The sequence below is a fragment of the Myotis brandtii genome, unplaced genomic scaffold (assembly GCF_000412655.1).
Source record: "Myotis brandtii unplaced genomic scaffold, ASM41265v1 scaffold434, whole genome shotgun sequence".
NCBI lineage: Eukaryota > Metazoa > Chordata > Mammalia > Chiroptera > Vespertilionidae > Myotis > Myotis brandtii.
In genome coordinates, this window is record NW_005366599.1 from 1897644 (window position 1) to 1908731 (window position 11088).

Here is an 11088-nt window from a genome sequence, read left to right on the forward strand (position 1 = left end):
GCACGGGGACGTCGCCTCTCGGCGCCCGGCGCGGCCCCGACTCGGTTCTAACCCCGTTCTAACCCCCTTTCGAAAGAGGATTAGAAGGAAAATGTGTCCCGCACGTGGGGACGGGGCGCTCGGTTGGCTGGGGGTCTGATTCGGATTCTCAGGAGCAGGCTGGCTCCTCCCTCACCCATCGCACCCCGCTCCGCCGCCCACGTGCCCTCTTCCCAAAAGCCCTCCAGCTGGACCCAGACAAGGAGGGGGGTGGTGAGGGGGTGGGGAGCAGCCTTCTCTGTGCCTGAAACTCCCTCAGAGGCGACGGGGCTCTGAGCGGGAAAGAAGCCCTCAGCCCCCCGGTTGTTAAAGGTGAAGATGGGGCCGGAATTTTAACTGAGCGCAGCCAGGCCAGTCCCGCTGCCTGTCTTCGAGCTGCTCTAAGGGGCCAGTCTCCGTGGCCCGCAGGATGGCCAGCTCTCTCACCTAGAGGGGCAGTAAAGGGAGGGCACCCTCACCTCACTCCTGGGGCCAGAAACGTTTGGGGGAACCCACTGGAGCCCATGTGGCTGCCAGGGACCTGCCTGACTTGGGAGTCAACAGCAGAGGGGACCCTCCGGTCCTGGCTGACACCTGGCCCCTCCCATGCCACACTGGCATCACCAGGAGGGCTCGCCTTTGCTGGGGCCTTTGGGGAACCAGGAGAGTGTGCCTGTCCTGGGCAAGGCCTTTCGGAGAGGTGGCCACAACCCAAGCCACAGTGAGTCTAAGCTGTGTCCAAGCTGTGACCAGGGGCAATGGATGGCCTGGAAAGACGTGCAGCCACTTCTCCCTCCCCTTCCCATCCAAATTGGTAGCCAGCACGAGGGCAAGGTGCTGGGAAGCCCTTCCCCGGGATCACTATTAAACCCACTAGAGACGGAGGAGCCCAAGCAGGCAGCAGCAGGGCAAAGGCACAGGTGGCAGGGAGGCGGCTGAGAGCGGAGGGCTGCTGGTGGCCTAAGGCTGTATTTCCCATCACCAGGCATCTTGCCCCGAACCACCCGCCCTCCGGCAGGCCTGCCTTTTCCCTGACAAAGCTACCTTGCTCTTCCCAGGCCTGCTAAGCACCCAGGAAAATACCCTAAGGGCCACCAAACATGCCACCCCCTTTACCAGCCCCTCACCCTCCCAGCTGGCAGGATGAGGTCAGGACACTTCCACAGGTGCCTTGTCCCACGTCAGAGAAACTGACCATAGTTCCCATCACCACAGCCACCCCCTGCACACACACACACACACACACACACACACACACACACACACTAGCCTTGGCTGATTCCCAAGACCAGCTAAGAAAGGGAAGACGGGGAGAACCGTTCCAGCTGCTTCACTGGGCAAAACTGGAGCTGATGCTGGTCACTCACGAGCCTCTCCATCCTGTCCTTGCCCCAAAAGTGAAAATTCAACCAACTCTGAGAACAAGGAACCAGCCATTGAGGTTACAGTGTCAGGAGACAAGACTCTCCTGTTTGCTGCTCAGAGCTTGTAATTACACTTCGGTGAAAATTCGAAATAAATTTTTAAAAAATTAATGTAGCGGTTAGCCCTGGCCAGACTGGCTCAGTGGTTAGTGTCGGCCCTCGGCTGAAGGGTTTCAGGTGCAAATCTGGTCAAGGGCATGCACCTCAGCGGCAAGTCCCTCCGCTCTGGCAGGGGCGTGGGTGGGAGGCAGCTAATCCACGTCTCTCTCTCACGTCCATGTTTCTCTCTCCCCCTCCTCTCTCCCTTCCACTCTCTCTGGAAATCAATGGAGAAAACAGCCTCAGGTGAGGATTAAACACATACATAAGCACCAAGGAAAAGATGGTCCCCGAGGCCGGAGCTGCCAGCTGATAACTCGGGCACATGCCCTCCTGTCTCTGAGCTCCTCCTAAAGGCAGGTACCCCTCATCCTGTGAGGGGAGTTCCCTTAGCAGCATGTCGCCTCATGGCCATCTGATGGCCCCAAGTGACTATGGGCCGCTTTAGGGCAGTGAAGTGCAATCTCCCACACCCCAGCAGATCCCAGCTCTGACTGGGCCTCAAGAGCAGGTGCGCCGACACTGGCAGGATGACAGTCTCCCTTGAAATGAGGGGTGAGCGCCCCCATGTACACGGCCTCTCATTTGCACTTGAAGCCCCTTCTCTGGGGGAGCCTCCTCCCGCCAGAATCCAATCACTTGGGGGGGGGGGCTCTCAGGAAGGCAGGCTCTGAGCCAGTGGCCATGAACCTGAGGAAGTGCTTGTATAAGCCTTAAAGTAGCCCCTGGACACAGCCCTACCTGCTTCTGCTTGGCCTGAATAGCCTAGAAAAGAGAATGTGGATCTGCAAATCCCAACGGTAGGAAAAGGTCTCGATGACAAAGCCTTAGGGCACTTTCCGAGATGAGCCCCCGCCGGGCATCATTTAGGCAGCCCTCCCGCGCACTCCCCAAGGCCTCCTGGCTGGGATGGCAAAGCCCCAGGCCAGGCCTCTTACCTTCCAGAAAGAGGCGCCAAAGCAGAGGCTGCTCACAACTCAGCCGCACCCCCAGTGGGAACCCAGCCAGGCTCCCCCAAGGGTGGCTTCTGGCCCCAGCCGGCCTTGCTCTGTCCAGGGGTCTGTAGCTGGCCCATCAGGGACCCACATCCTAGGTGTGTCCGCTCCTCCCACTTGATAAGCTTGGGGGGACGGGGGTCACAGGAAGGACCACAGCAGCGAGAGGAAGGAATGGAAGTGGCCCCCAAAGCCAACTTCAGGCTCTCCAGCCTCGCAGGGGTCCTGCTCACCTTCCGAGAAATCAGTGGCCCCTAAAAAGGCTGAGCTCCAAATACCCCAGCACATTCTGCGACTCTGACCAACCGTCTTTCAATGTGTTTGATAGGATCGACCCCTCTGCCTGCCCCCAGGCTTCTGACACATGGGGAGCTCAGGCCCTGGGTCTCTGGGCCGAGGACACCACTCAGGGAAAAGCAGGGAGGGGGTCAAGGAGGAGGCTCTTGAAAGGAAAACAACGAATATTAAACCTCCAAGCGAGAGCCGTGCCAAGGTAGACATGCCGGTGGTGACCAGTCAGCTGAGAACAAGGCTGTTCCAACTTCCTATTTCCCTGCTTTTATGATCTTAAATCTCAGCTTGAAGCTCCCCATGACCCAATCTGCTCCTGTGCCTTGAGTATTTCAGATCAGGCAGGTGACTCAGGAGGCAAGATACAAAGGAAACGGGGCTCAAGTGTTTCCGGCACAGCTGGTGAATGGTGGCTGTAACCCAGGTTCACATTCACCGCCCCCCTCCGAGACGGAGAAATGCCCCACTGGAGAGCTCAGCCCTGGTCACTGCAGGCCTCACTGAGGCAGTGGCACAACGAAGGTGAAGAAAACGGGCTAAGGAACATTTCCTTCTCACACTAATGAAGACCAAGATCACTGTCAACAGCAATTAATCAGTGAGGACAAACAAAATTTTTGCTTCTAAATAGATCAACATGACAATCCCTTAAAAGAAAAAAAACCCTTGCACAGTAACAGTAGCCACATTAGCCACTTTAATATAAAATGTGATCAAAACTCAATTACAAGAGTTCCAAAAGGCATAGAAAAACCAACGTTTCAATTTAATTACAAGTTTTAAAATCTGGGAGCAGTTTTTTAAGTATTTGCTAATTTCAGCCCAGTAGTAATATTTTACAACCAAAGAATTACTACAGGGCAACATCAATGCAACAAACAAGTAAAACGTGCAAACCCAAGTCATAACCTTACTACACAGATCTCATCCTGACAGGGGAGCCAGAGCACGAAGCCTCAGTTACATGTGGAAGAAACCCCGCCTTCCTTCTGTGAAGGGAACATGCAAACAATTCTGCTTTGGGAAATTTGCATAGAAATAGAAAATGCTAGAGCCTTCACGGCAAATGAAATTGCAAAGCCTCAACATGTTCAAGGCAATCCAAGGAGCAGCAAATGCTAAATTGGAGCCCAGGTAGGACTCCAACATCTAATTTCCGGCTGCGCAGCTACAGAGCACAAGAATCTCAGGTGTGGAAATTGGCTGTAGGCAAGCTCTGTAAAACATAAATTTTATATACCAGAATCTTAAGACAATGCAGACATTTCTGCAGAATTGTTTAGGTTTTAGAAGGGCACCGTAAGGCATCCGGGTCTCTTTCCAAAGTCACTTGAAAAACCTGGTTTTGTCAGCAACAATCACATCTGTGCAGCCCGAGGTCGTCCCCTGCAGACCTTGGCCTCTGCAACGGCAACAAGATCGCGAGATGAGACACCGTGTTCCTTTGCTACCCCATGTCATGCAGGAGCAGACTGTGGTCCTGCTTAGTGCCAGTTTGCAGAATGGCTTCTGCATGACACCCAGCCATGGCCTACATGCTGGGAGTGACCATCCCCTGGCATCTCAACATTTCTTTAGCCTCAACTGTCTGTCTCCCAATCACTTGCTCCTCGTGCCCATTCGCCCCCACCACCATCCCCCTACCCCCTCCACCTGTGAAGAGACTCGGGTCTGAGCAGCAGGGAATTCCCCCCCAGGACCTGCACAGATGCTGACATCTGGAAGCTCTATTCTTCCTCATCTGCAGCTCCCCCTGCTGGAGGCCAAAGTGACAGTGTGTTGCAAAGACTTGGAGAAGCCAGGACTATTCACAAATTCACTTTGTGCACTTTCAATTTAAAACCTGGGACTTTTAGAGTCATCCCCAAACCCTTTCCTGGGGGCAGTGGAGCGCGCAGCATCGCCAAAGGACCAGTTTATTTCTAGAGGAAGAAAACAGATTAACATACATAGTAACTGTAGTTAAAAACTAAAAAGACAAATGCCCCAGCCCCCTGCGTCTATCGACACTGCCGTGTTCCCACCAGGAGGAGCTCAGACGGAAGTCACTGGTTTGCTTTCACCGAGTAAGGAGCCCGAGTCTGCTGTTCTCCTGAATCCCAGGAGAGCGCCAGACGAAGCTGTCACTTCTTAAAGCAAAACAGTGACTAAGAGCTCACATCTCCACACCCTTCTACCCGATCGATGTCAAATCCTGTCAGTTCCCTTGGGAGCCTTACTCTTCTATGTGGTATGACTACCACGAGAACTGACATTTTCAAGCAGAAAAAAGTCTAATTACAAAGTGAGTGGCGTCCCAAGTGAAGCCCTTTTACTATGATTTCAATTTTCTGTTCAATCCATACTGTAGAGATACAAGGAATACCACCGATTTGGTTCCCAAGTTTTATTCAAGAACTCATACAAAATATTCCAGATAAATGAGCTTTAACCCTCATCTTCCTCCTCTTCTTCATCCTGGTTTATCTGGAAGTAACGTAATTCGTAACTCTCTTTGCTGTTAGCAACTACGCGCAACCAGTCACGTAGGTTATTCTTCTTCAAATATTTTTTGGTGAGATATTTCAAATACCTGCAGAGAGAGAACATTTGAGAACTCCTCTAAACACTCGGCCTTCTTTACTCTCAAACACTATCACTTTTATGAAACACTTGCATTCAAAGTCATTACAATTCAAGGTGTTTCCCACCTTTAAACAAATGGCAAAGATAAGGCAAACATACCAGGCCAATGGTCTAACAAGAATAAAGAGCCACATTTCATCTAAACTGGCAATAAAAATGAGAACAGATAAGATGTAAGAGTTGTGCATGAAACAATAGCAAGCGCCTATAAAATGATTTTTCGTGACCACTGGAGAAGATTTCATGGTTAATTGACACATAACCTTAGTGCCTGTTTCTGAGAAAGCACGAGGTCCTCTGAGCTCATCACACCTCCTGGAGTCAGACCTCCTTGGGAGTGGCTCAGGCTATGGGGACTGCTTCTTAGGGCTGTGCTAGACGCTCCCTTCTGCTCTGTGACACTCGCTACCCAACGCCGGGACAGGCTGCCACCCGCCACCCTGGCCCCAGCGCTGTGGGGAGAGCACCCCCCTCACTCACTTGTCTGCTTAGGGGCCCTGGGTTCTATCTACTCCAGACCTTCCCAGAACCACAGAGAGAAGGGGGGCTAGACGTCAAGCAAACGCACTGCTGAGCAAAGTAACCTCTCACCCCAGTTTCTCCCCATAAAACAGGAGCCATGATATCTGACAGCTCAGACTGTTCAGAGGACTGAACGAGACGCACAGGCAAACTGGCATGTTAACAAGGACCCACATGTGAACGGAAACAGTCACATCTCCAAGAAATGAATCCGGTTCAGCAGTGTTACGCCAACGAAGTCATCTTCACAAGGATGTGAAGACCTCAGCTGAATTCTACCCACGTTTCCAACATAAAAACAAACCACTCTGGTTGTGCCATCTAACAAGTACTCTGTTCCTTTATTATTTCTACCGCACGTATCCAGGTGTTTGAAATGTTTCAGACCAGAACCATGCGGAGGAGCTGAGTGCAGTGCGGCAGAAGTTGGGAGACAAGCAAGAGAAAGTCTAGGTTGGGAGCACCTCGGATGGTCAAAGCAAAGAAACCTTTCACCAGAAGGGACGCTGCCATAGGAGAGTGAGGCTCCTTTCTCTCACCACTGGATGAAGAACAGGAAACGTGTGAGGACTCAGGAAGCTGTGCTGGGAGACCTTCTCACTAGGTGGGTGAATGAAACAGGCCACACGAAGATCAGAGCGTCTTCCTCAGGCTCCGGAAAGCCAGCGAGTTGGTTGTGTACACCCTGGAGTCCCTCCCTAAGCTGCAGCGATCCCTTCATCCAACCCGTCAGCCAGGCGGAATGAGTCCTTCACTTACGCTTTTAAGTCCTCTCTCAACTGATCTCGTTAAAAATAATAAAGCTTCACTATAACCAATTTGTCCTAACACACCTGTGAATTTCCCACTAATTGACAGTTTGATAAAAAACTCCTAAGAATATGCCCAGCTCTGGGCTAGGAGCTGCGTATAAACATGTTCAATTTTAGCAACTTGTAGTGTTTTAACTTCATCCTCAAGGCAATAACCAGATAGCCCTGGCCGGATGGCTGTTGGAGCATTGCCGTGCGCACCAAAAAGTCGAGGGTTTGATTCCTGGTCAGGGCACAGGCCCAGGTTGGGGGTGCCATGCCCAGCCGGGATGCCTACAGGAGGCAACAGATCGATGTTTCGCACAATGATGTTTGTCTGTCTCTCTCTCACTTCCTGTCTAAAAAAACCCTGAAATTTCAGATTCCTCGTACAATTATAACATTTACAGGTAGAAAAACATGGAATTAAAATGGAAAGCTCTTCACTGAGGCCTAGGGGCAGCGGAGCAATGCCATCTTGGAGAATGCAATCTACGCAAGTCTGCCTCTCTTTAGTGCCTGAAATGCTACCAAAAAGTTGAATACTTTTACCTATCATAGCAGCATTCACTCATTCACTGCTCCCTGCACTGGCACTGCTCCAGTTCACAGAATAATGAGACCACACCCTCCAGTCCCGGGGCAGGAGTCTTCCTGCTGGGCGCAGGCAAGTAGCACTCAGCCCCCCTACCTTTTGGAAAAAGGCACCTCGGACGTGACAGTGATCTTACTCTTGCTTCTTTCAATGGTCACAACCCCTCCGCCGAGATTCCCAGCTTTTCCGTTCACTTTGATTCTCTCCTGAAGAAACTGCTCCTGTAAAATCGTCCCATTGCCCGGTTAGCAAAGTGGCAACTTCACCCCTCTCACCAGGCTGCTACGCTTACACTGGGTAGTTTCTCAATGCTCACGCTTCTGTAAAAACGGCAGCACATCTTCAGCTGTTAACACAGGACCCAAAATCTAACGGCAACGAGAAAACAGCACTGCCGCCCTGGTCAGTGGGGCCCACTTGGCTGAAGCACTGTCCTGTACACTGAAAGGGGGTGGATTCCACTACCGGACAGGCGTGTGTGGAGGCAACCAATTGATGTTTCTCTCTCTCTCTCTCTCTCTCTCTCAAATCTTTTTTAAAATAGCACTATTCAACTTTATTTACAAGTCTAATATGAAATCAAAATCCTAGCATGAACATACTTGACTGGTTCCACACAAGATCAAATGTGTGTCTACATGGAAGACATTGACTCATGGGTCAAAGATCGAGTAGACAGGAAAGCCAGGGCCAAACTGCTGCAAGGTTGGTGTAGGCAACCAAAGCTACACGCAACTTCTGAACCTAAGGAGCACGAAGCACTGTCCTCAGCAACCGAGTACAAGGAGCAAACACAGTGACACCGTGGCCAGTGTGCTCAGTGGTTAGAGCGCCTGCCCAAAACCAAAGGGTCCAGGTTTGATTCCGGTCAAGGGCACACTACTGGGTTGCAGGTTCCCCGCCCAGGTGAGACCCACTGGGGAGGCAACCAATTGATGTGGCTCTCTCCCATGGATATTTCTCTCTCCTCTCCCCCTTCCACTCTCTCTAAAATCAACGGAAAAAATATCATGAGGATTAACCCAAAAAAATAGTGACCAAAACAATCCCAGATCTGCTCCGGGGCCCTATGCCTGGTACAGGAGGGGCAGCGGCCCAGGAGCCCGGAGACGGGCTCTCAGCAAGCCCCGTGGACCTCTGTGGGCTTCAGGGGTCTTTGTCCAAAAAGGATTCTTTCTGGTTCTCTTCCCCCCCCCCCCCCCCCCCCCCCCCCTGTTTGTTTTTTGGTTTTCTTTCTATTGCAATGACATGAAGTCCCTTTCAGCTGCAATTCCTACAATCTTCTATTTAAACCTCCAATACACAATAAACTGATGATGAGGAAAGTGATTAGGTCAGAATGCTTGACTTCTGCACCTTAGACTCATAGGTGACTCAAGTTTTCTATCCTAGGGAGACTTCTAGAAGGAAAGACAACCAGACACAGGTGAGTGTAGGGAAGGGAGAAAATAAGAAGCCTGATCCTCAAGCACAGTTACCGGAGAAGAAGAGTAAAATGCCAACTCCACGCTGCGGAGTCGGTGCAGCAAAGCTGAATTCATTTTCCTTCTTATAGTCTCCACTCAAGAAAACTCATACACATGGGTTTCAACAGTCTCCTCGTTTTCGAGATATGCCTTCACTTTCTTCCATTTTGCTATCTGGTTCCTTATGGGAAATCTGAATTAGAACTCATTTCCTATGCACACTTATCTAGTATTAAAGTGGTGTTTGTTTTTTAAATGTTTTTATTGATTTTTAGAGAAGGGAGAAACATCGTGAATCTGCTGCCTCCTGCACGCCCCCTACTGGGGATCAAGTCCCAAACTTGGGCATGTGCCCTGACTGTGAATCATCCCGTGACCTCTTGATTCATGGATCAACACTCACCACTGAGCAACACTGGCAGGGCAAGGTTGACTTTTCTATATTTAAGTGAAATAGAGGACTACTGGGGAATAGGACAAATACAGAGGCAGGTCTAAAACACCCAAGCTCCTATTACAAGTCAGCACGCAGGACATTTCCCCACAAGCACGAAGCTGACCCTGGATGACAGGGCAGCCTGAGGAAATGCTGCCACCAGCCCACACCCCACAGCCCAGCAGGCAGGGCCAGGCCAGGACCCAGGCAGCCCCTGTCCCTGAGGATCAGGGCCTATCACTTTAAGCTCAGTCACACCAGAGTGCAAGGGGGATGTGGATCTGAGGAAGTCTGCCTGTTTCCTGGTAACTTTTAAGTAAAATCATGTTGGACACTAAAGGAGGAAAACAAGAAGAGGAGGCAGTTCTCCGGCACAGATGTGCTAAGGTCCCACCTGTCTATTCATCACAACTGTTACACACACACACACACACACACACACACACACACACACACACGACATCCAGGCTGAGAAACACCCAGACCAGCTCCAGTTCAAGCAGAGCCAGAGCCTGGAGTCGCCCGTGAGCCGGGAGAAGCGGCTCCAGGGGGTCTTCTCAGCACCATCTCCAAAGTCCATGACTTGGCATCAAGGGCACAACTTACAAAGTTGGCAGCGTCCATGATTCCATCTTCTACGGGGTGGGTGCAGTCGAGCGTAAACTTCAGAACCTGCTTCTTTTTTTTGCCCCCCTTCGCCAGGAGCTTTTTCTAAGAAAAGTACACAAACAGAGATGATGGCACAAGCTCCCATCCACACACACAAAAAAATTAAAAGAACCAAAAACACCGAAGGTGTAAAAGCCCATTCAAATGCAAAACCCACAGAGTCCTGTTCCCTTCCAAGGGCGCCAAGAGCCACCCTCTGCCCAAGAATGGAGGAGGGACACCACGCCAGCTCAGGCCTTTTCCACGGGGAAATCCTTCAACTCTGGACCCGTCCACACCTTCCAGCCTCCCCCGCCTCCAAGGGCTCATGAACCACAATAAAGTACTTTCCCCGCTCTCTCTCTGTGTCATGGAATTTCCATAAGGACTTACTTCATTCCGGGACCCAGACACAGGCGTACAAACGCTCTGCATTCCCAAAACAATGCTCATCCAAAATCAATACTTGTCCTGAGGCTCCAGACCAGGGTCCTGGCCCAGTTCAGCCGGTTCTCCCTAAGCCCGTCTCCCCTCGCCCGGCAGAGCAGCAGGTGGCTGTACATCCTAGAATCCCAAACACCCAGCGAGCAGAGGGTAGGGCGAACGTGGGTTCTAGCTACAACTCCACCGTCAGCAACTTCTGGCCCTTTCCAACCACCCGCCGGCATGTACCCGACAGGTTCTAGCTCCTTTTCCCTCCCATCAACCTCCTCCCTGTACAAACGCCACCATTAAAAAAGCATCTGTACAATCTACTCACCTGTAAGTAACCATTCTACAAAGCTCCTGCAGAATCTAAAAATACCTTGGCAAGAACACACCCTAAAGCCCCCTTTATGCTTCGAAGAACTTCATCTAAAACTTGCAATCACTGGGCCAACTTTTCCAACATTCAGCTGCTGCAAAAGTCACTGCCTTTTTTTTTTTTAAGGCCTCTCCTCCTAGTTACAATCCAGAGGGCTGCTTTCAGATCTACCCCCGGAAATATACAACCAGCAAGTAAAAAAAAAACCCCACAAAAAACAAACCCTGCCATCAGTTTTAAACCAAAAACACGCCAATGCACAGACGCACCCAAAGCCCCCCCGCCCCCGAGAAGAATAAATGGACCGAAAATGTTGGCAGAGGCGCCCCAGTGTAAGGGGAGGGAGGAAGCCAACTCTCTCCCAGCGACCGGC

The 11088-nt window shown here is 51.2% G+C and overlaps 1 protein-coding gene across 1 annotated transcript in view; it reads right to left on the reverse strand.

Annotated features, from left to right (window-relative positions):
• Nucleotides 1-5198: 5198 nt before the first annotated feature.
• RPL22 (ribosomal protein L22) overlaps nt 5199-11088 on the reverse strand; it is a 6719-nt gene continuing 829 nt past the window's right edge. Inside the window, exons 2-4 of the mRNA XM_005874330.2 lie at nt 9869-9973; nt 7457-7581; nt 5199-5399 (exon numbers count right to left, since the gene is read on the reverse strand). Of these exons, the coding sequence (XP_005874392.1) occupies nt 5255-5399; nt 7457-7581; nt 9869-9973 (375 nt within the window). The 3' untranslated portion in view covers nt 5199-5254. The remainder of the gene's footprint in view (nt 5400-7456; nt 7582-9868; nt 9974-11088) is intronic.